The sequence below is a fragment of the Mastigoproctus giganteus genome, chromosome 4, assembly GCF_048544385.1.
Source record: "Mastigoproctus giganteus isolate SK-2022 chromosome 4, ASM4854438v1, whole genome shotgun sequence".
NCBI lineage: Eukaryota > Metazoa > Arthropoda > Arachnida > Uropygi > Thelyphonidae > Mastigoproctus > Mastigoproctus giganteus.
In genome coordinates this window covers 163998136-164024709 of record NC_143578.1, presented here as the reverse complement: position 1 = coordinate 164024709, position 26574 = coordinate 163998136, and the positions used below count along the sequence as shown (strand labels likewise).

General features: G+C 35.0%; 1 protein-coding gene across 1 annotated transcript in view; it reads left to right on the top strand.

Moving 5' to 3' along the window:
* Positions 1 to 1042: 1042 nt before the first annotated feature.
* LOC150087161 (uncharacterized) overlaps positions 1043 to 26574 on the top strand; it is a 249257-nt gene continuing 223725 nt past the window's right edge. The window contains exon 1 of the mRNA XM_090372995.1: positions 1043 to 1294. Coding sequence (XP_090229121.1) covers positions 1222 to 1294 — 73 coding nt within the window. The 5' untranslated portion in view covers positions 1043 to 1221. The remainder of the gene's footprint in view (positions 1295 to 26574) is intronic.

The window sequence follows — 26574 nt, the reverse complement described above, 5'->3', positions numbered from 1 at the left end:
AACTCGACTGATTTAAGCTCTAAAATGTAGGCATATGAAAAAATAATAAATAAAATGGATAAACAAAAAAAATATATATAAATATATATATTTTTTTTTTCATTGAAGACACTTCACTTGTGCTTAAGTAGTGTGACTGCCACTAGTTTGGAGATATTGTTGTATGGTATTCAAATAAAGATGAATTTTTTTTTTTTTTTACTTTATTTTTAAGAAATAAAATAAGAGTCTGCAAACGGTGGTTATGTGAAAAGCCACACCGTTTGCTCGATGATGATGATGATAAAAATAAATAAATAAATAACATGCGATAAAATTTCCTTTTTGTTTCAGTTTTTTCGGTGTGCAATTCCAGCTTCATCTCTTTTGAAGATTTGCTACTTTAACCTTACTAATATTAATTTCCACTTATGAATACCAATTGATAGTCTCTTTTTCAGAATAATTCCTGAAGTATTTTGAATTAAAACTTTAAAGTTCGTCAACACACTTTATTAAAAATGTATAACTCAGGATATTTCATATTCACTGTAGTAATATGGTTGATGTTTATCTCTCTCGAAACGGGTAGCCCTTACTGTTGTAACTACCACTTTTTTCCCCTCCTCCCTGGGTTAATAGACTGAGGTTATGACCCCAAAGAACGCGTTCTTCCTACTCTGCTCCGCAGTAGCAGCTGTCCTGATGGCCTTCGAGCGGCTTTAAATTCTCAGAGACGTCATGGTGGTTGAAAGTTTTCATTGGTTAAAAGTAAAGCAAGCGCACGAATACAACTACTGATAAAAAGTTGATCGGTCAATAGTTGTTCAAACTGAAAGAAAGAAAGAAATTTATATTTAATGATAAAATATTAATACTAATAAAATAAACAGATCTTTTATTATACGGAAATGTAAATTATATTATACATTTAGATTATTATTGGCTAATTTACGATTGTAAATTGCGACAAAGTAGAAGATGGCGGAAGGATACAGTAATGAAGTTCTCGAGGAGCGCACTTTGTGCTGATCGGCAGACAACAGGTCGGACTTTTGTAGTCTTGACTTGTTGGATGTGTGCTGTTTGGAATTGATGAGTTGAAGCTAGGTTATTACGTTTTGTATATACTGTGTTCTTGCTTTTTATTGTAGTGGATATTACCGCCGATATTTGGATATAATTCTGGATGTGCCAAACAAATCGGGAATAACTTTTCTTTAGTATCTGGAGCTCACCGGAATGCGGCACCGACCTTGGTTTTATGTGTTCGTTGCTGTGCTACTGGCCGTCGCAGGGCCCAACGCCGTACAAGGTAAGTACGGAAATAGGGAAAATCACGTTTCGGACATTGTCATACAAGTAGTTTTGGAGTTACCATCTTTAAAAACAACGTGGGTATCCCAGCATTAAAGTTTTGGCCTGTTGTTAACCCTAGAGAAAGATAAGGAGAAATAAGGCTAGCAAATACGATTTTATAAAGTAGCATATTAAAAAAAAAATTGCTTTATTGGCAACGTATAAAGAAATTCGATTTCTGCTTAAATGAAAAAAAAGTTACGCAGTTCATTGTTTGCCATTTTAGTCAACATACATTTCATAGCTGTTTTACAGCAAGTTAACATGTGGGATAACCATTATCAATTTAGATTAATGTATACCTGCCGTTAGGATATCACTGACGTAAACTAATAAATATTCGAACATATATATTCATATTATTTTGTTGTCTTTTAGCTGCCGATACGTGCATTTAATTGAAGATTATTTTTATCAATCTTTCACAAATAATTTCCACACACACGTTTGCTTAGATGTATTGCCGCGTACCCTATTAATAACTGAAATTAGAGTTAATGGGCACGTCCATTAGTTTATATGTATACAGTATATGAAACAGAATGGACTTAAAACACTTCACTTTTTAATACCAATTTTATTTCTTTATTATTATTTATTTAGTTCAGTATAAACTGATATGTTCGTTCCTTTGCCTAATGTTTTATTTGTTGTTATCAGCATGCTTAAATCATATATTCGTCCTATATCTTTCGCATCCTGCGTAGTTGTGTATTACAGTAAATTCTATATTAATTAAGAACCACTGTCTACATTTTAATTGAGTTATTTTTGCTCTTTCTCTTAAAAGGTTACATTATGATATTTTACTACACTGTACAGTAAATTGTAAATTAAACGTATACGGTATATAGTATAATAAGGGGATATAGTACCGCCGCCGTAGCCGAGTGGTCAAGCAAGGGGACATAAGTACACTTGCTTTGAGTGACCGGGATTCAAGCCCGTGACTGCTAAATACGGTGCTGTTTCTTGTGTTCTTTCGATCTTGTGAACTGCTCTGACCGGTGGTCCTCGAGTATAAACAGAAAATTTATTATTATTTTTTTTTATTTTACTGTGTTTTGTAGAAGGTCATGAAACGAAAATTACGGCATAGCCGACGACGTGACTGGCTCATACTGATGCTGTGTCCATGGGAGGCTTGGATTATGTAACCTACCTATTCTTTGGGTAAGTTACATAATCAAAGCCTTGGGTTTTATAAGGTGTACGATGTATATTCGTATAAAAATATATAATAAGTTGTAAATATATTGGTATTAATCTCTCTAACACTAAGCATTTATTTTAGCATTTATAAAATGCACTCTTTGTATTTTAGCATTTTTGGATGAGTGTTTGTTGATGGAAACATTGCAAGCAACGTCTGCTCACTGGCAAACCTCTGCCTTTTTTTTTTTTTTTTTTTTTGTAGGTATATAGGGGAAACCCTGGAGACCGCAATTAAAACAAACACCTTGCCTTTTTTTTGTGATTATGGATGACAGCTGGTTTTAGCAGGACGATGCGAGGCTCCATACCGAAGTTTTCCTGGCATTTCTGGATGAACTTTTTGACAACAGAGTGGTTTCTAACTGCTGCCCTTAGGTGTTTGGCGCAGGATTGCCATGGCTTCCAGTGTCATTGATTTAAACACACGTGATCTTTATTTTTGGTTATCTATAAAGACCTGGTGCGTCAGAAGAACCCACGAACCATTCCTGCGTTGAAGAAAGCAGGAATGGTTCGTGGAATGGCAGGTATTCAAAAATAATCGAACTTATATATAACCTGCCTCTTGAACGGTGGCCACCCAGATATCACACCATGTGACTTCTTGTGGGAATATGTCAAGAACCTCGTGTTTGTACCACCTCTTCCTCGCAGCCAGATGAAGATGAAGGAAAGCATTGATAGAGATTAAAGAAAGCATGGCTGCCATTTCAACCATCGACGGTGATATGCTACAAAGGTCTGGGATGAATTAGACTACAAGATTGATATGTGCCGCGTGACACGAAGGGCACATATTGAGCATTTGTAAGATTATAGAAATAACTGTGATAACTGTAACAAATTGGTTTTGACGAAAAGATTTGAAAGTGTTCAATTCTATTTGATTCACCCTGTATATTATAAACAAAATATTATATAAAGGGAAACGGAAGAATGTGAAAATGTAAAAGAGGAAAGATATTTATGGACAAAGGCCACTGACAGACAGAAATACCCGACCATAATGAATACAAGTGATGTGTATATAAGTGAAATTAAAAGAGCGAAGAAATATAGAAAGAATAAAGACAGAAATGGAGCAAAGGAGCAAAGAAATGAAAGAAAGAAATTGCGGTATATGTAAAAAAAAAAAAAAAAAAAAAATAAATAAATATATATATATATACATACACACAGATGTACAAATAAAAAAAAATAATAAGAATTTTTTATAAATTTTATATTTTCTTTTTATTTGTGCATATACATTTTTTTGTTTGCGTATACTGTAATTTCTTTCTTTCATTTCTTTACTCTTTTCTATACTTCTCGTTTAATATCACACACACACACATATATATATATAATTGAAAAGAAATACAAAAGTAATGGGGGTGGAGTAAAATTAGTTTATGGATCTTGCAATAATAGACAAAAAAATTATGTAATTCAAAACGAAAGATAAACGAAAAGATATTGCCGCATACCGTGCAACGTAATTTCGCACCCTTAAGGATTAGATTTTAAAAAATCTGGAATTAAGGCATTAAGAAAAATAAAAACTTAGCGGAAATTAACGTAAAAGCGAAAGCAAAAAATGGGGGGGGGACGGAATATTGTATTAGGCATGCCGTTTGTAATTGGTTCTACAGAGAATGGAATTCCGTAGAAGTAAAATAAAACTTAACCGTAAAACGTGAAAGAGAAAGCAACATGGAGTCTTGCATACCACACGCGAAGTGTGCAGGGACTACATATCTACAAATTTTTATATATATATATATAAATAATTGCCGGATTTCTGTGCCTGATATGAATGAAATTTTGAACAGTTTTAAAATCGTTCTATTCTGAGTCGAATTGTTGCATGAGACAGTAGGCTCTTATGCATGTATAATATAATATTTTATAAAAATCATTTTGTCTTGATTAGACGAAAGTATAAGCAAATGAATATTTATGGCGCATGTATTTTAAGAAATACGGTTTTGATATTGCTGTAGGTAACTTTTATATTAAAGTCTCTTCTAATATAATTATTAATCTTATTTGAAATCCTTGATTTCAGATGGTATTAACTGAAAAGTTGTGCTTTTAATAAATAACATATTTCCAGATTTGCGATATATTATCCATTATTCCCTTTTTCTACCTAATTTAATTTCGTGTTTTATTTGACATGAAGCAGAGAATGGAATAGGAAAGTGTTAAGGCGGTGGAGATGTTTGAAAAATTTCGGGACATATTCTGAAAAATGATATAGAATTGATATTAATACAAATTCTTATAAATTACAAAGTGATCATTTCGATTTGGGATTTCACATAACGCTAATTATAAGTTAGAAACTGTTACGATTTATAAAGAGCATGGCTACTGTCAGTTCCACCATCGTGAAGATGCAAGCAGAGGATTTGGTTGTTGCAGAACGACCCGACTTCACCTAATTTCGGTCCACCCGACTCACAGGTAGACCCGAATATCAGTTCTATCAGTGATTTAGACTTTCAAGTAGAAAGTCCTTGTTGTCATACCTTGAATGTACATGACCAGCCGCAAGGACCTATGGCAGCGGTTCCCAAACTGTGCACCGCGGCGTCACAGGGTTGCTGCAGCGAACTCACAGCGTTCGCTGGATATTTTAAAATTTGAGGAAAACACAGCGATACTCGACATCTTTCGGACAACCCGCGAACTGCTAGCTAGAAGTAGTTCACAGTTTCAACATTACTTAAGTTATTACTTTAAGGCGCCGTGAAAAATTATTGACATAAGGACGCCGTGAACCGAGAAAGTTTGGGAACTTCTGACCTATTATGGTATAGATATGGAGAAAGGATGTACGATTATACCTTTGTGGAAATAAAAAAAATAATAAATAAATAAAAATAAATCCTGAATTGTTTGGCTTGGCATATATTTAAAGCATCAACATACGTCAAGCAAACGTTTAGTCTAAGAAAAGGGATGCGTCAAACAACGGGGTTAAATCTGGTGAATTCGGCGCCCTTTAATGGTCTATCCACATTCCAGGAATTTTTTTTATCGAGGTATTGTCGCACAGCAAGTTAATATTGAGGAAAGGGACCATCGTGGTATAATAACTTTTTCCTTCCGGTTGTGTTTAGATTAAAATTATTTAGCACTATCTAGATAAAATTATGTGTACCATCAAAAAAAAAAAAAAAAAAAAAAGAAAGAAAGCCCAGTTGCCTCCCAGATGATATTCCCAAGTAACAACAAAAATTTGTACAGCAACAGTTATACAAATTTCTTTTTCAAGTATGAACATAAAAGATTTTCAGCTATCTAGTAGAAACAGTTATGATTAATATGCCCACCTATTAAAATATCGTTTCATTAGACCACTTTTGATGGGGAAAATGGCTGTTATCACTTATTTTAGGAAATTTTCCTGTTTAAAAATAATGCGTTTTCAAATTTTTGGTAATTTTTTTCTTCACTGGGAAGCGTTGACTTTGGTGGGTTTAATGGGCGGATAGGCCCAGGTAGCTGGGGCCAACAGAAACTTTTGATCATCGACTAATAGTAATGGCATCATAAGTAATTCAGATGGGGCAAAATTGTTGGGAGAAACCGGAACCTGCCATTTCGGCCCTGTTGACATAAAATGGAAAACCATTTAAGTTCAACAGAGGAAGCCTTGTACAGATATTAATTTTTATAACGCTTTTCAGTCGTTCTTCTGTTGATTTTGTTACTGTGCATAAGACGGAATTAACCTAGCTGTTTACATAAACTGATTAAAAAATATTTTCAAGCGTATCGGCCTAATTAATAAAAATTATTTTTGTTTTGTTTTTTCTTTTCTTTTCTTTTTTTTTTTTTCATTTAAGATCTACAATCGAGTTCCAACGCAAAACAATCTGCCGCAAATTGATTGTTCAAAATTGCAGACCAAAATACAAGGTTCTGCCTGGTTTTTAAATCTTTATCTGAATATGAAATGTATCTAGAAAGTATAAAGGCCTTGACCCAGTACTCTTAACTAAACTTTATAGGCTACGTCTTGGGTCCTCAGTGGTAATCTTATTTGGGTTAAATATATGTATTGGATGAGGAACTGATGGTTTTGAGAAAAACAGCATAGTGTGGCCATCTCCAACCCCAGTGTGCTGTTTACTTGAAAATTTCTTTTTCAAGTGTGAACATAAAACACCACACACGCACCCATATATCCATAAGAAGGGTTCCATAGAGGATCCAAAACGTAAGAGTACTAGAGGAGTCGAAGGCTTTGTACCTTTAATTGCTTCAAGAAAACTAAAATTTTGTTACACGGATTAAGCATCCCCCTCGTTTAAAATTTGTATGTACAGTACTGTATTTACTAAATAATTCACAGCTTTGAATTTTTTTTTTTTTTTTTTTTTTTGTTGCTACAGTTGGGCCAAATGGAATCGACACTTTAGTAATAAACTTTTCTGGTCAAGCATTTTTAACTATAAATGATATCCCATATCGATAGGCGTCTTGAAGTCAATTAAAATTTCATTTGTTTCAAATTCAAATTAGTTACTAAGTGGCATAGGTGGGCTCACCCCACAGGGGACTTCTACAATTACATGTACTGACCAAGCACAGTTGGTGGGATGGATTAGCTGTACTTTGCCAAACGAGGATTGAAATGTTAATTCGAGCATGGTGAGCGTGTACCCTTTACTTATTTGTATTTTATCCTCAATAGCACCCCTCTCCACAACATCATTGTTCTAATAAGATTTTAGTCTCGGGGAAAAAAAAAAAAAAAGAAAGAAAAAGAAGAGCTCCTGTAGTTAATAAGTAGTAGAAAAAAAAAAGTCTTATGATGGTTAACTATGTGTCGTATCCTGTAGTTGATGAATGGAGTTAACTTTATATTAAAGGAAACTCAAAATATATTTTCACAGTTTCCTTAAAGTTGAAGATGATAGATTTGGTATTTTTTTTTTTTTTTTGCAGTTCGTCCTTTCGATAGAAATCTGCGTTATAGAGTGAAAATATACTTTGGAAAATTGATTTAGTGTGCTTAATATACAAAATCTGAAAAATTGATGTTATTTTTGACACAGTGACTGGTCGACCCCTCTATTTGTGGACTGCCTCCTCTTACTATATTCACAGTATTTGATTTAACAGAAAAAGCAAAGCAGTGAACAGTTCAAAGGAACTGAATAGCACCTGTACTTCTGTATAGATTATTTTTAAATTGTGGCGGAGTAAAAACGTTCTGCATAAATGCTCTTTGTTTTTCAGATGGTGAATATGTACAGATAGTTTGTTCCAGCAAGTAAGCTTTCCAAATATATATCTTGAAAAAAAAAAAAAAATCAAAATCGAGTGAGCACGTCTATACAAAAAATGTCACAATATATAATAAATAGTGCGCTCTACAATATGTGCAGGAAGCAGAAGAGGAGGGGAAATAAATTTTCTATTTCTGTGCACGGCTTTCTTAGAGTGCCCTTCGTGAATGGAGGAAGTCGGAGAACGTTGTACGCAGTGCTGCCCTCGCAGTCAATACGCATGCGCGTGAAACGTTCCCACGGTGCTAAACACCGTCTGTAAAGTTGGCCAGACTTGTTGCTTGTAAGAGGCCCTCGCCCAAGGCTTGTAGGGGATGTACGACAGATTGCCGGTGGCTTATTCCATCTGAGAGGGGGGAAGATGTGGAGAAAGATTTATTCCTTTTGCTTTAGGATTTATCTGGCAACTGTTCTGAATAAGAAAGTTTAGTTTTAATAAGAAGGAAGATTAATTGTAGAGATAATATGTTGTTCTCAAGCAATAGTTTTTCGTTCATTTTGTGTTATGGGAAACCAACAGGCGGTGCCGATATCTGCCAACGGCATATTTGCTCTTTTAGACATTTCATTCTTGTTTTTTTTTTTTTTTGTTTGTTTTTTATTAGGTTGAGACAAAATTGAAGGGGTTGAAAGCCATCTGAGTTATAACACCATTTATTTTTGAAGTAACTTTTTATTCTATCTCAGATGCGGTGTAATTGGATAGACAAACCAAACATTTACTCTAGATCATTGGTTCCCAACCTGTGGGCCGCCCCACGGGCCGCAGATTTATTGCACACCAAGCATTATAAAAATTAATGAAATATACAGAAACCCTTGGCTTAAAGCACCCTGACGCAAATTAGAACATTGCAAGATAAAGCCACTGCGTTTCCACAAAAAATAGGCACTGTGAGCTGTTGCTCTGATAAATCGACTTAACAAAATAGTTGCAATGAGGTTGTAAGCTCTTTTGATCTGGGCTGTACAGTATAAAGCGTTGCAGAATTCACAGTAACTTTTTATCATTATGTATTTTTTTATTATTATTACTCAATAAATAAATAAATAAATAATTTTCTCAATCTGCTATCATGCAGGTGGGTCGCTATTATTTTTACGTTAAAAAGTGTGTGTGTGTGGTGCGGTCCCTCTTGTAATCAAAAAGGCGGTACCACTGCTTTATAATATTGTTTCTCGATCATTTTCTTGCTGCCTAAGTATAAATCATATCCACGGGAGCATACCTCGGGGGCTGCATCAGCAAATTAATGATTTTAAAAGGCACGCGAAAAATATCGTGTAATAAGTAGAATATTCATACAATGTTTTTTTTTCATAGGAATATTCTGATTTCTGTAACGTTCAACCCCCCTCCCCAAATAGTTTATTGGAATGTTATATAGAAACAAACTGGAATATTCGTAACTCAGGCGAAACTATATGCTGCCAGGTCCTGCCACTACGGGAGAAGCAGGGAGGGACGAAGAGTCGTGGTGTGGACAGCTGTCATTGTATGGTTTTTTAAAGAGCACAGGGGACGGCAGAATTTCTCAGGGTCGCCGGGTGTCCCGTGGTCGGAAAAATTGAATTTGTTCCGAGTGCGTTCCGAAAAAAGACATACCCAAAGTGTGCATTTTTGTGCAAGGGAAATATTCGTGAAAATATTCATTTAGTAATTACTACATCAGTATGCCGTGAAACAAATTATCTCTGGTTCTCACGAGCACTTTCGGAGTATGACAACCTTTGCTCTACAGCTATGTATAAAAGCATCATAATATTAAATATACATCCACCTTCCCAATTAAAGAATGTCTCTAGCACAGTATTTTTATGTGAATTGTTACTCCCTGATTTTGTTGCAACTGGGGCAAGTGCGCCGTCCGTCCCACTTTTATTCTGACACTGATGTTCAGGGCCGGCGTTTAGTTCAGGTAAACCGAGCAGTCACCTGAAGTGCCTAGATGCCAGGCTGCCATTTCAGGACATATGAGGAGTAACTCTTGGAACTGGCCCTTTGAAGAAAATTCGGAAATTGTTGTCTGGGATGCCATTTAGACTGGCATTGGTTCATTGGCTGTTTACACCCACAACAATGTAGAGGGCTAAGTGTCAGACAACGTTAACTACAAAATTGCATTTTTGTTTTGAGACAACTTTAGTTTAACTTTATACAAACATACAACAATGCATATCATGTCATAGAAATGTATTTCTCTAGTAGTTTACAAGTTAGCTTGGGCTATAAGCACATTTCTGGTAAATCAAGAAAATGTCAAATGACATTTTCTTGGTTAATTACAAAAAACGTTTTCTAGTTAACACTGTCTGACACTAAACCCTAGATGTATAAGCAGCCAATGGACCAAACTTCAGAGCCAGTTTAGTTCATTGGCTGTTTAGACATTGTTGTAGACCCTAGCAGAGTTGTGTAAGGGTGCATAAATACACGTGCCTTTGGGTGATCGTAGTTCAAGCTGTGTGACTACAGTACTAAATACTCTGCTTTTTCTTGTATTCCTTGTCTTTTGAACTGAACATGTGGTCGTCCCAGAGTATAAGTAGAAATTATATTTATTTAAATAAGGACATCTTCATATTTATTCAAAAAATAATAGAAGTTATCTAAAATATAAACATTTCAGATACCTTTTAGTAAAACAAGCCAATTTGATAATACAATATTAGTAAATGTCAGCCATCATGATGAATAAGCAGTATTGTTGTTTATTACTCTAGATACTCAAGTACAAGTTGATTTTGCAGTTGGGCAACTATAAATACTATCTCCTCCCACAATCTTTAACGATGATACCAAATCAGAGCTGTTAGGTCCCCTACTCCTCAGTCCACTCCACAAGGGTCTGACCTGGGATAATGTGGTTTTGCTATGGTGACTTTTAGTATAAATTAACCCCTAGTTTTGGTTCCTTGAGAAATCAGAAAATATACTGACCCATGTATAAGTCAACATTAGAAAATGTGTTTTGGGAGCATCTTTTTTGATAGAAAATGAATGGAATATTTATATTAATGTGTTTCATAAAATCAAAGATACTGTTTATCACTTACCTTAAAATTAAATGAGTAAGAAATTGTTTGAAAAACTGTACAGCAAAATTAGTAGCGACTACAAGTAGATATGCAATAAGCTATGCATCACATTTGCGCCATATAGAACTGAAAACAAGATTAATTTTTTCTGGTAATGTTGAAAAATTAAGTTATCAACATAAATTGTTTTCCTGTTGTCTAAACCTGACATGACTGAGGTTACCCCAACTTTTTGACTGAAAGTTCAGCACAGTGGCACACTGTGCTGAACTTTCAAGAAATATTAAAATTATTTCAGAAACTAACAGAACTATTTTGTGTTCATGTTTAAACCGAAAATGTATCTAATTTATTATCAGATGCTGAAAGATTTGGCTTATACAAATTATATAAACTTATGGAATGTAAAACATCTACATAGTTTAAGTTGAACTAATAAACATTCTCTAATTTAATAAATTTATATAAAGTACAGTACCTGGTATATGTGATAGAGTACTGTAAATTAATGAACTTGATTTTGAGCAAAGCTTAAGTTATGACAATGAATACGGAGGCAATGAATTGCTCTCTCAGACTATTGCTTGTTTGTATGCCTTTCACTGTGATCATCAGGGCAGGTTTATCAATAGACAAAGTACGCAAGTGCCTGTAATTGCCCTCACTGCAGCGGCCCCCTCTGCTTTCTAAAATGTATTCAGATATTTTATACCCCCTACCCAAACCAACTGAATGGTGAGCTTGGGGGTTCTGTATAAGTTTAACCCCAGTGGTTTATGATAATGGGCAAAAGAAACTGCATTCTGATTGACCTATCACCAGTGAACAGCACTTGTAACTCATTGCTTCACTGTTGGAAGTGGACATATGGCAGCTGGATATTGTTCATCAGTAATATCAGTTTTTATAGGAGCATTAAATTTTGTGGACATGGTGCACTTCATTTGAATCTCATAGTACATTTGCTATGTGGTTGTTAGTGTTTAGAATCGTCTGAAGTGTCTTCCAATTTTCTATTAGAAGATACTGTAGCATTCCACCATATTTCCCCAACATGACTCCCAGTGATTTTGATCTGTTTCCAAAAAGGAATGAACTCGTCCAATGCAGACTTTCACCAGACACAGGACATTGATCGAGTTACGTGGTGAGGATTTAGAGGCAGGTAAAAAAACATTCCCACTTTTAAAAATATCCAGTTTTGTTAATAAGACTTACAGTTTGGTTATTTGATAATAGAGAGCTATTAAGTGCCTGATAATTCCTGTATTCTATTATATTATGAAATGGTTATTATAGTAGCTGTAAAAAAAAAGCTGTTTGGTTATTATAGTAGCTGTAAAGCTTACAACTGCTTCTAGCTTTTATACATAGGAGCAAATGAGAGAGATTCTCTTTAGCATTTCAATGGTACATTGAAATTGATCAGAGATATCAAATTGAGACTATCATTGCTATCAATCATTGGTTTGCAGAAAGCAGCAATAGATCTGCCTTGCTTCTTCTGCAGTACACTGTCTCTAGTTTATATTGCCTGCACCAATCCAAATAACACTTACCATTCCCTTTATAGTCTTGGTTATAACATTGGTGGTGATGGCCCTTTTCTGTACCACTGCTAATTCATTTATTTGATAACTTTAAAAAATTATGAAATGGTTATGCCAATCCCTTTTAAATTATGAATTGTTAGTTGCATTCAAATTTGTTGTTGCGTATTCAAAGACGGGGAAAAAATGAAATAAAAAATGGTTTTTGGGGCATTTTACAACCACAGATGGGTTTTCTTTATATGTTCCTTAGACAGCTGTATGGCGGCAATCTTTGCAAAAAATGGAGCTATTCGTTTTCGTTGATATTCATGGAATATACAGATAGTGTTTCTATTTCCTTATAGTGTTGCCATTTCTACAAATGATGACTACAGAGAGCAGCTGCAGTTTATTATTGCAAATATGCAAATTTATTTTTTGGAGTGAAACTTTTGGAACACTTATCCACTTCCTTACCCTTTCAAATATGCTGATCTCAAATTTGAATGAAATTTTAATATTAGAAGGCTGCAGAGGTACAGGGTGTATTTTAAAATGTAATTTGGAAAAACTTAAATTTTGAACACATTGTCATAAAAAAATAATAAAATTAATAAAAAAAATATATCTGGCTCCTCAATTAGGGAAATCTTTAATATTGCCCTTTTAACCATGTCTAGCATTTCTCCAGCTGAAAAGAATTTTGAGTCTCCTGATTATTTTTACTGCATACACTGTATGACAACTCAGCAGTTTACAACCTTTTACACCCATAGTATTAGTTGTGCATATGTTGTTGCAAAGTAGTGTTAGAAAACTGTTATCTTTTTAATGGAAGTATTTAAAGTTAAATTTCACATTGCAGATGCTCAAATGTGTCTCCTATTCACATGGGTGGTCCAAAGGTTACAGTAGGAAACTACAGACTTGCAAGTTTAACATTTCTGCCTGGGAAAATAATTTGTGGGGGGATATAATTAAAATGTTTTTGTTTAGTTTGTTTTAATTTGATTTGAATTTGATTTAAATTGAATTTGAACCCTACTGAAGTCACATTCCCACCCCACAAAACGCAAATATGACTGCAGTTCACAGAAAACTGTAGATTCTAGGGTATGTAAAGCAGGTGTTAGCAGAACATTAAAGACATTTTTTTTCAAAAAATTTACAAACCTTTAATGAACATTATATACAGCATTTACATAAAAACCAATAATTACATACAAGCATACCAATTTCCATATATTTGAACCATACTACAGTACAATACACTATCTCCCTCTCTCATAAACTATTCTCAATTTACAAATTATTAACATCAGTTTTATCAGTTGTATCTTACTTAATATGAATACTTGACGATTACTCAATCATTCTCTTACATTACCAATTTTTATCACTTACATCAGTAAAACTCATTTGAACTCTTATTACTCTTTTTGTGTATTTGTTTCTAGCCTTTAACACATGAAATGTATTACAACTGTATTACAAATGTATTATCTCTTACCTCAATGATATTCACTATAGATCACCCAATTCCACCTTAATTACTTTCTAATTATCATCTTAGTCATCCCCTTTACCCATGAGGTTTCTCTATTAATAAAATTTCTTTCTCTTTACACCTCATCTGGTATGTTATCTTGTGTTGGCACCTGGCCTAATTTAAAGATATAGGTTAACATATCCTTACAGTACTACCCCTATAAATATAATTTCTTTGCTAATCCCTTTATACTATTTCTTTCTTTTCATTACCCCTGTACCACCCTTACATTATTTCATAATCATTTATATTCATAACAAATTATCTCAACCTTAGTAACTAACTTGCCTAATACAACAGGAATGTTCTTTTTTTAAAAGGACTATTACTCAATTCTTTACAGAGCTAGGTTATGAGTCCTTGAGTTCAGGATTTGAGAAAAAAACAGAAACAGACTTACGTTCCGGAATGGCCGCTACTTCCAATTTTCTTGCGTCCAGGCTTCCTTCGTGGAAGACAGGCTTTTTTCCATTTCTTGGGCACTCTGCTTTCCTTAGTGGCGGATGGGCAGGCTTTCTTTCTTTTCTTGGCTCATACATTTGCACAACTGGCTATCATCACTGCCTTCCGATGCCAGACCAGGCTTTCTTTCTCTTCTTGGCCCACTTATCTGCACAACTTTCAATGCACGTTTCCCACTCTTCCAGACCTCCAAAAAAGACACATCATCTCTTTCAGTCCGCAGTTACTCACGTCCTCTATGCTTCACCATCCCTTTCTCTTACGTTTTTTCTTCTTTGTCTTCTTCATCTTGCTACCATGAGATGTGAACTCTGACCACCAAAAAATTTACTTCCGCTTTTACCCACAAACTCATGACTTTCTCCCCTTGACCCCAAGGGGAGAAAGTCGTGAGTTACAGAAAGAGCACTTGCTCAATTACTCCCCCCAAACTACTTTTCTTTTTCCCTTCAGTTGGAACGCCTTCCCCAACAACTCGTAACCAATCCCTATACTCTGTTTAATTTTTCATTCCTTTCTGTTTGCTAAAACATCTCACTGCAGCTGTCTCTCTAACTCACAAACCAACCCTTCTCTAGAAATTTCTTATTTTTTGACATGGAAAATGGCCCTTCCATGTTTGCTGGTCACCTCCAAAACACTCAGTTTCGTGTTCACACTTTCTCTGTAAGTATGGCCAGCTTACCAAAATATCAGCCACCCTGACGCTGTTTTCTTTTGACACGAACACTGGACGTCCACTCATTTCCTGTTTACCTTCCACCAGTGGCTTAGATCAAAGGGATGCTTCATAAACCCATTTCACGGTCCTGTTGTTCTTGCCCTCAGCAACCCTTTCATGCCTGTTCGCAAAAGGTACCCCTCCTGGCTGCTGTCCCTGTTAGCTCTCTTATGTTGTTCGAAATTACTTTTTCCATTTAGCCGCTATTTAACATATATGTCTATAACTTTCCCATCCCCAAATCCAGTGTTTCTTCAAACTAACCTTATTTACAGTAAAACTAAATATCTAATCTTAATACTTACTATCTTTAACTTAATGCTTGGGCATTAATGCTAATTCTCACTTTCCATCGCCCTTCCTGGATTTATTTTAGCAAAACAAATATTTCTATTTTAATTTGTAAGATCTTACAGATCTTACAAATTGAATCAATAGTTAAAAGTAGTTAATTCAAGATCAACTTGATAGGAGTGGAGCCATAAGGCAATCACAGAATGGATTTGTTAAAGGGAAATCACGACTCACAAATCTGATTAGCTACTTTGAGGTTGCAAAAAAAGAACTTGATGCAAAGAGTAATTTTGACATCACATGCTTAGCTTTCAGTAAACCTTTGGTACTGTATCATATGCACAATTTTTCTATAAATTGGAACAATGTGGCATTAGGTGCAAGTTATTACTATGGATGAAAAGATGATTAAGTGGTAGGAGGCAGTTGAGGTTTAATAGTAATAAATGCAAGGTGCTGCATTTGGGTAGCAGTAATCTGATAAAAATATACCATCTGTCTGGGTTGTACTAAACTGAAGGTACTTGAGTATGAAAAATATCTAGGGAGTAATTGTACAGACTGGTATGAAATTTTCTGAGCAGTGAAAACAAGCTGCTAAAAGGGCCCATGGGGTTCTGTCAGGTGATGTATGAAAAGTTTCTCAACAGGGACAAAGAGCAATTATATAAATCAATGCTTAGGCCATGTCTGGAATACAGCATACAGGTTTGGAAACCTCGCTTTAGGTAGGACTAAGATCAGTTGGAAAGGGCACAGTGAAGAATAGCAAAATTAGTTGGGGCACAAAAAAGGATATCGTTACCAAGATTGGGATTCTGTAAATTCCAGTCTCTAGAAACTAGGCATCTGTATGGTGACCTGAATATAAGGCTTTAAAAAGGTTTAGTGAACTGAACACTGATGGCATTATCTGTTTTTCAGATGAAATGCGCAAAGGGCACGAATGTAAGTAAATTCACACCTACAGTTGTGGAGGTGGGTAGTTTCAAGAAATTTAAGAAAGGTTTGGACAAATTATTTGAAGGAATTGGGGAGATGAAGTACTTTTTTTTCCCTCTTCTTCTTCTCTGGTGTTGCTATATAAGCTTTGTTTCCTAAATAAAGAATGGCTCATAAATACAATTTTTTTTGTATTTGACATGCAAAGTGTAAATTAAATAATTTGTTTCTGGCCTTCATTTGAAATTCCATAAAAGTTAATTTTAATGACATAGTTAAATTAAATTAGAAAATTAAAAATAAATTAAATAATTTTATGTAAGACATTTTATATTTTTGAAATGTTCAATGACTTGGCCTTCTGTTCAGATATGAGAATAATTTAATGCTTTTGGAACAAGGTTAGGTTTGTATTGGTAAAGTTTTTTTTTTTGAGATGCAGTTCATTAGGATCACCATTCTAATGTTTGATGGGACTCCATTCATTTGCAAAACAGCATCAGTACTTCAGTGTGAACTCCACAAGATGAGAGTCATGTTCTTTCAAGTGTAGTGCTCATCAAGTAATCTCTGAATTTTTCCTGAATAGTTTAAGCTGGTCCATATGTCTGATGACATTTTCAATCTCATCCTTTAAATGAACTGCTGGGTTGGGATATAGTGACTGTGTGAGTTGTGCCTCTGGAAACATTCCTGTTGGATACTGATCTAATCTAATGGTATATTGTCCTGTTGAAGTAGCTGTTAGTGAGTGTTGGCCTATTTAAACACTTCAACAGTGTTTAAATAGGCTTTGCCCAGCTCTTGCATTCTTTTCACATGGGGAGAGGAGATCATAAATGGTATCATATCAGATGCAAGTAGAATTTCAATTTTCCTTGAAAATTGCGATATTTGGAGGGAAAAAAATTAAGAATTTATATTCAAAAAATCTCTACTATAAGTTTTGTGTTTCAAAAACCCCTGACTTCCTTTAGATGTGGAAAGAGTTATGTATGTATGTAGGATGATAAAACTTACTATCTTTAACATTTAAAGTATCGGAAAAAAAAAAAAAAAAGACATGCATTTCAGGACAGTATCATAATGGTGTGTTTTTTTTTTTTTTTTTTCAAGATAAAAATTGCAAAAAGAAGAAAAAAAAAAAAAGGTTCAAAATATGATGAGGATACAAATTTGATGATAGACTTGCTTTTAAGATTAGATAGCTGATGCGGTTCACCAAAACTGCGTGTGCATTATTGCCATGAAAAGCGTTTGGTTGTCATAGCAACCCATATCAGTACGAAATTGAATGTTAATATCTGGGTATTTGTTCATTTTCTATAGTTCAGTAGAACAATTCATTATTATTAAGATTGCAAGGTAGTCGTGAAATACTATGGGGAACCTTGCTAGTGTACAGTGTTTAAATGGTCCAAATCAGTCAAGGAGAATTGTGACCACGTGGAGAACGAAGTGCACTAAATCAACACCAGGAATTGCAGTCAGTGTAATTTCGTGTACATCTGGGTATTTCTATCGCAGCTTGTATATAAGTTGCGCGTGCCACTACATAATATATGACGTATTAACCTGTTTACATTTGCTGATACAAATCTCTGATTGAAAAAAAAAAAAAAAAAAAAAAAAAGCTAAGTTGACAAATGACATAGTAATAAAAGATACAAAAATTAATTTTGACATCGTACGAGGGGCAGGGATATAGAAAACATCTGTACTCAGAAGTAGTTGCGATAGGAAAAAAAAAAATGTACATATATATATAAATATACGTGTATCTTTAATTTTTTTTGATACTTTGAACTATAGCAACCACACAAAATTTGGTTTCGATCTCACAATTCGCTTTTTTACTTTGCGGCGCTGAATTAAATTAAGTGTCACAATGGAATACATATCGGTGATTTAGTTCCTCTTTCTGCAAGGGAAAACGCCCAAAACAATCCATATGGTATGTTTATGGAGAGATGCCCAGGTTACAGTGTTGTTGCACATTGATATAAACAATTCAAATGTGGAAGAGCCTCAGTGCATGGTGAAAGACATCGCAAGACGCCCAGCAACTGCCGTAACAGAAGGGAGTGTTGCATAATTGAGGGTTAATCCTGGAAAATCGCCGTATTAGTGTCAAAGAACTAGCCGCCGAGCTCCAAACTAGTGTAGTCTGTGGAGATGGAGAAGAGCATCCATTAACAATTGCATATGAGTAAAGTGTCTGCTAGATGGGTTCTCAGGCTTCTGACCCCTTAACAGAAGAAGGAAAGGGCACAATATTCACCGAAATGTTGTTGAAGTGCCATGAAAAACTGAAATTGCCGCATCTTGCCTATTTCCGCGACATTGCACCCTCGGATTTCGCCCTCTTTCGTTCCATTAACTCCTTTCTTCATGGAAAATATTTTACTGTTGATGATGAGGTGATTTCTACTGGCCAGTCGGTGTTTCATAGCCTTAGTTCCTATGGCATAAAATTTAAATAATAAAATAAAACTGCCCAGTCGTGGTTTGAAGGACAGTCAGGGGACTTCTACAAAACTGATCTGCGGAAGTGTATTGAAAGGTGGCAAAAATGTATCATTTTATCTAATGACTAAGTTGAAAAAGTGTAATACATGGTGTTTGTTTCAACCTTATATCACAACTACTTCTAGGTGAATACAAACCTTTTTTGAACTTCCCTTGTATCAGTAAAGGCTTTTGACATGTTCTGTGTGAAAGGCTGCTGTATAAACTGGATCAGTGTAGCATTAGGGCAGTGGTGTCCAACCTACGTAGGGGGCGAGAATAATTTTTATACTGCCCGCGCGGAAAGTGAACTAAAACAGCATTTTAAATTTTAAATTTTGTAAATTATCAACCAAAATTTTCTAATTAAATGTTGTTTTTTTCAGTAAATGTTATTGTGTAAATGTGTACTTAATAAAGTTTTCGAATATTTTAAATTTAGGTGTATCATTATATTTATTTATTCACCTTAACACTGAAAAGTACTGATCCTTTTCAGGTTGTAAATTTTATAAAGTGAGCCTTTAGCAGTAAAAGTAAGTTATTTAAAAAAAAAACAAAAGTAAGTCATATTTTTATAATTTTAATAAAACCTAAAAAATAAATCACTGACAGATTTATTGCACATAAAAGTGTTCTTACATTTGCATTTTTTATGTCTAGCTAGAAAATAAAAAACGTTAACACGAAAATAGAAACTTCCTTTTACAAGATATATACAATATACAATATATATATATATATATATATATATATATATATTTACATATCTTGTTACAATATGTAACAAGATATGGAAAATGTAACCCACTAATTTTTCTCGAATCACTCAGTGCGGCCCGCGAAACAGATCTAACTTTGAATATGGCCCCTGTATGGGAAAAGGTTGGACACCACTGCATTAGGGGAAAGTTACTATTATAGATAAAGGGATGGTTGAGTGGCAGAAGATGTTAATTAATGGGCTGCTCTTTTTGGATTGATGTTATTAATTGAATCCCTCGAGATATAGTTCTGAGCCAAATTCCTATGTATCATAGGGGAATTTGGCCAACATGCCTCATTTTAGGAAGAATATGAATCTGTTGGAATTGGATCCAGAGAAGAGCAACAAAATTAGTCAGGAGCACAAACGGGGGTACCCTTGCGAAGAAAAATTTCTTTGTCTTGTGAACTCCTCTGGCTGTGTAGTCATCCCAGATTATAAAGTGATTCTCCCCTTCCCCCCAGTTTTGCAGCTTTCACGTCTGTAAACTAGGCACATGCGAGGAGGCGATTGAACTTTGAAGCATTTAGGACTTTAAATGGATTTAGTAAATTAAATGCTAATGGAATCCTTAAGGGAATATAAATTTAAATTGAAAAAGGACGGTTCCTGGTTAGATGTACAAAAATTTGTTTTTAGCCAGAGAGTAATTGATTGTTGGGAGCAACTTCCGTCATCTGGTGTTGTGGAAGTGGGTAGTTTGAATAATTTTAAGGATTAGACTAGAGGTTCCCAAAGTGTAGTGCGCACCTTCCTGGGAGCGTACTGTTTTTTCGGGAGGTATGTTATTTATTTGAACTACTTTTTTGACGAAATATGGACAAACCATCCCACTAATCCAGGTACGAAGCGTATTAAATCTTTGAGATTAAATGAATTGTATTTAAATATATATTATTTTATAAAAGTTTGTATACTCGGAGCTAAATTTTGTTTCAGATATGTTTATTTGCATTTGATCTAGAGGATGGGGTCACGTGAAATTTAGGAAATGTTTCAAGGGGATGGGTGCAAGAAATAAAAGTTTAGGATCATCTGGATTAGACAAATTGTTAGAGGGGATGTGTAGATGAGGTGTTTTGTTTACGTTTGCTCATGCTGTATAAGTTTCTTCCTTACATGATTTGCCCCTACTAGTACTAATGCTAATCGAAAATTTTCCAATTGAATAAAGGTCCAGCATTGTATTTCCGTTTCTTTATTCAAGCCTTAATGTTTTTATTTGTACTTTCCCTATTGAATAACCGTATTTCTCTTTACAAAATGATTGTAAAACCATCCTGAAAGAAGTTTGGAATTGTATCATTCAATTCTTTTTGAAGAGCGATCTCAGTTCTGCATAAATAAAATACATATATCAAAAGAGAAGGCAGTCCGAATTATAGAGGGTCCGAATAATCAAATCCTGACTGTGAGGATTTTTTTGTAAATATAGATATCAACATTTATATCGATTGCTGTAAACACGCGAAGCGAAACATAAAAGTTGGTTAAATGTAGAAAATGCGCATGCTCCAGTTCTCTGACTTTCTTGTAACGGTAAAATGGTGAAATGGGTAAAATTAGCCTATACAGTATACACAAAATGTATCTAGGAATGTCAATGTGGGAAACATCTCATGCGTTGTATGAGCATTCGTATGAGATGATGTATCTCGACTTTTCAATTAGACATGTACAAGTTCTGCTACATCTATCCACATAGCTTTGTGACAGTCATGCAGGGTGGTGAACTAGTATGGTGTAACAGAAGAATAATTGTTTTATTTGATGTTAAAACGTAACATTTGGTAACATTTTCATTAATCCGTAACAACCTGTGATTTGGCAAAGTTAGCGTAAGATGTTATTTTAAATTTCATCGATTCTGAATGAATGAATGATTTCAGAGGGAAGACATTTTAAATTGCATCATGACCATTAATGAGACATTGACTCTCACGTGATGGACCCATGAACTTAGGAAGAAGTTTGCTATTTTCGTGAAGAGCAAGAAATATCTTGTTATTGCCGACTACCAATTCCACTGGTTGTAATAGACACATGTATATCATTGGCAAATGAATAAGAGGTGATTTTAAAAATTCTTCAGCAGTATTCATTGAAGGTCATTTTCATGAAAATTGCTAGCTGGCAGATATCCGGATCTTTCCACAGTGCATCGTCGTACATCTTAATCTTCGAATCCATTAAATAAAATTGTCTTCTCAGATCACTGTTAAAAATAAAAGTGCTTTATCTGTTAGCGTGAGCTAACTTCCAGATAAGAAATATCCCCAGTCGCTTTGTTTAAGCGAGCTGGGATATTTCATACACACGTACTTCAGTAACTCAGGCATGCGATGACTTTATTGTCTTAAGTGTTGTACAGTACTGTTCAACAATTCTTGCATGCTGATTCCGAAAATCGTGTCCAATTTTCGCAGCTACGTAGAGATTTTTCACGAAACATTATGATAACGTTTACGTGATTTATTGTCATTGAAATCGGGCTGCCTTTCATCATGCTTTAATTTCTCTAAAAATTGGGACACATGAGTATTCTCGATCATCCCTGACTTTTCTTATTTTAATCTATATTTTTTTTTCCCGTATGGGGCAGAGCGCGAAATGAACATTGGATACATAGCAATATGGCAGTTACCTCCATTTAGCCACCTAAAAATGGACTTGATGAAGTAGTTCATGAAAGCCTTAGGTTTTTGCCTTCATTCATTTTACTAGCCCCTCTCAGAGACTAATAGACCTCAATCAAGTCCCCCGTAAGGTGCCTGGTGTTGCTAAAATTCTGTAGTGAACATATTCGAAGTCGTTCCTCAGTTCTTTACCAAGCGAGTTGCCTTTCTTTGGATCCCTTCACTGAGCTCAATTTTTTTTTTTTTTTTTTTTTTTTTTTTAGCGGTTTCATTCCTACATAGTATTCCACCGTAGTCTTACAGTTGCCTTATACAGTGGGATTATGGCTTTCCTTGCCGCCTGTCCACATTGCTCGGGAAACTTCATGTCCCACCGTATCCTGGCGCCTCTGTAGCCAGGTGGGAAGGAGCAGCAGTGCGTAGCACACGCTTCTTGATTAAACCGGGGTTCGAGCCCGTCACCACCAAATACGGAGGATGCGGAAAGGTCAGGGAATGACCACCGCATATCCCGGAGCAATATGGCCTTAGCTGCTAATGCTCCTTAAAAAAAACCAAACAACAACAAACAACCCACCGTATCCTAACTTCTAAATCACTTCTTTCCTTCACAGTTTTTAATATAATTTGTAATTATATTCTAAATTTATATAAAAAAATAATTTAAAAAATCAATCCAAAGTTTTTAATTGAATCCCACCAAGTGTATCAGTTATTTTTATGTTTCTGTTTCCTACGTATGTTATTAAGGACCTGCTAATATTTTAATAATCTGTTAATTGTTAGACTTTTACCTTTTATGTTATTAAATTTTACCTTTCCTTGCCGTTTGCTGTCGCGTGGCAGTTTTAGTTTTAAACTGAATAAATAATAATAATTGTTATTCTCTGCTTAATTAAATTAGCAAATCCTTTACTTTATCCGAAATCGTACTATTTAATTTAGTTTATATTACGAGACAGTCACATAAGATTAGAGGAATTCACAAAATAGAGAGAATACAAGAACATCATCATATTTAGCACTCACGCTGGCTGGAACCACCGTCAACCCAAACACGTGTACAAATGTACCCTAGCGTTTCGCCACTCAGTGACAGTGGCGTAATTTGTTTGGTCCGTGAGCAAATTTACCAAGGGTCTTGGCGAAGTCCCTCACATTTTTCTTTGTGGTTCCGATCCAGTCCGACTCTGAGACTAACCATATGTATGGCGAGATAAAACGACACTTTGACTGCTGTAATCAGTTCGTCTCGGAAAATCGGTTTGAAATAGATGGAACAGTCGCGGTGCATTGTAATGCAAACTGTGAGAGCTACAGTTCCGGTCTTCATGGGAAGCCTCTGACCAGTATACTAAAATTCCAGCTTTCCAAAATTTAAATTAACCAAAAATTTTTTCGCCTTTACTTTTTTCCCCATAATTTCATTCAAAGAAATCACGTTCCATCAGCATTTTAGATTTACAGGTAGCAAGGCCTGCTTGTCATACCTGAAAGAAAGTCTGTAACCAATACCAGGAACCAAAGAACCAGAGTAAATTTCATCCAAGTTACTTCTTGTTAAATAGCAGCCTTAACGGCTGCCGTAGCCGAGCGTTCATGCACGAGAGTGCATAAGTATATGTGCTTTGAGTGACAAGGGTTCAAGCCGTGACTGCTAAATGCGGCGCTGTTTCTCTTATTCTCTATATCTTGTGAACTCCCATGACCGTGTGGTCGTCGCGGAGTATAAACAGAAAATTTATTATTATGAAGCACAAAAATTTCACAGTAAAAAAATTAATAATAAAATAAATACAAATTGGCTATTATATATAAATTACTGTGAATGAAAAAATGTGTAATAGTCAATTTGTCTGGCTAAAGGAATGTGGTAGAACAAAGATGCAGGTGATTACATTTTGACAGATAAAGACAAAAAATAAATTTTTGTTTATACTCCCGGACGAACACACGATCAGAGAAGTTCACAAGAGAGAGAGAGAGAGAGAGAGAGAGAGATGGCGAAATAGTTTATCATCATTAAATACTTATCCGAATCGCACAGAAATTGAAAATGAAGAGATGCATTGTGATGAATAAACCACAGAATCAAACAGCTCTGAAATGTTTACCGCCCTTCAAATTGCATTTGGATGGACTGAATCACAAAATGAATGCGAGCAAATTAATGTTTGAAGAAAATTTTCAACCGGAAAAAATGACTGAAATCTTTCAAAGAGAAAATATTGGAAATTAATTTGGAAGCTGTATAACTATGTGAAGTATCTAATGAAGACTATCATAATTTTTCATATTTTTGTTGCATACCTTTCATACTGTCAATAATACAAAAGGTAAGCGATTATCCTAAATACCTTCGGGCACAAATGTTTCGGATAACCGGGATCCTATGGTACTTGAAATATAGCAACTGACTTATTTGTTTTATTAAGAAGGTTCTTGCGTTATTGTTGCTACCGAGGTTCTTCATCTTCTTCGGTGCTCACGTTATGCGAAGTTTTCCAGCCAACAACTGTTGGCTGATTTTTACAATTGTACAATTTACCGTAAAAATAAAAAATAAATAAAAAATCATGAACCTGTACCGACTCACGTTCCCATTCCCCCTAAAATTAAAACCAGTTCTTTTTCAAAGCGAAATTGCAGTTCCAGGGTGAACCTAGGACTCATTTGAAAAGCTTTACAACGATCAAGAAACAACCCTCTTTTTTCTATCACCTCGCCTATTTATTATCGTAAGGAAAATTAATATTTTTATTTAGTAATTTTAATATTACATATTTTTAGGTGTTTTTGAATACTGAAATATTAAATTAGTTAAACGTTTTGTTCCCGAAATTGGGTTAAGCCAGTTTGTCATATACTGTACATTCATTTTGTATGTGATACGGAATCCTGAAGTTTTAAAATTTGAGATTTTTCTTAATTCTCCTGAGGCACGTGCTAGGTTAGATTGGGCTTCATATGTTTCTGTGTGTAACATCGAGAGAAAAAAATTGATTTATGCATTCATTAATAATCCTAAGTATGAGTAGGATATAAAGTTTCATTTCAGAGTGTCCATGAACATACTATAAATCATGTCGCAGCAATAGCTGGATAACATTAGTCACCAGTTTTAAGTGGACTATGCACGTTCAGGCAAGTCTGACAAACTTGCTTGAGGTGCTGACCTTTAGCAAGCTTGACCGAGTGCCTGTTAAGTCTGTCAAAAATTTTGAGCGTGTATAGAACTCTTTGAAGAAAGAAAACACTAAATTTTCTCAATGTGAAAGGCCGCCATCTAAGACGGCCTTTCAGATAGAGATTTTCCTGTAAAAATACGGGAGATGGTAACCCTTGCTAAATTTCATAGTAAAAGGCGTATCAACTTCTTGTGGATATATGAAGCTCACTTTCACTTGGATGAATCTGTGATAGGCACATATTCCGATTTTGGACTAAAGCACTAGTGACAAATCGGGGGCGATATTAGGAAAAACTCCAATGAGTTCAATGGCAATCACTGTTTAGGTGTGCCGGGATTATGCATCTTTTAATTTCAAGCGGGACTTGAGTGACAAAAGATTGGGAACCATGGACTACAGTGCATGTTGAGGAATCACTCACTGCACCCATTAAACTTTACAGTATGGTGTGCATTTGCTGCTTTTTTTTTTTATTTGGCCCTTTTTTTCGTAAAAGCCATTAATAGTCGAGGGCATTTTTAGTTTTAGTAACGCGCATGACATCTTAGCCTGTTGCTTACCAAAATTATTCCATAGATGAATGAACGGGGTCTACATGGAGGTATAATTTTATGCAGGATGCTGCTTATTGACAAAATGTCAAACAGCGCTTACGAGATCCTGCGAGTACCTTCACGGAAGAGCAAATTAGCATTCTTGGCGAGCAAGATCTCCGAGCTCTGACTTCAGTAGACTTTTGGTTGTCGGGATATCAGAACGAACACACACACACAGTATATATCTTCAACTCTTTCAGATTTGAAAGACTCAATCAGTCGGTAGGTACCGAACATTCTATCGGAAAATTTGAAGGCAATTGTAGAGAACACGATGCTACGTCTTGCTTGCTTGTTATAAAATATTGGTGGACTAGTGAAGATTTAATCGTTAAAGATTGGTGAAAAATTTAACCTTTGTGTTACTGTTTTTCTAAATTAATTATTTTTACTTTGCGTTTTCTGGTAGTCAAATCTCAGACTGCTTTTTATTGTTAAAAAAAAAAAAAAGAAAAAGAAAATCCTACATGAATGATTACAGTGCAAAAAAAAAAAAA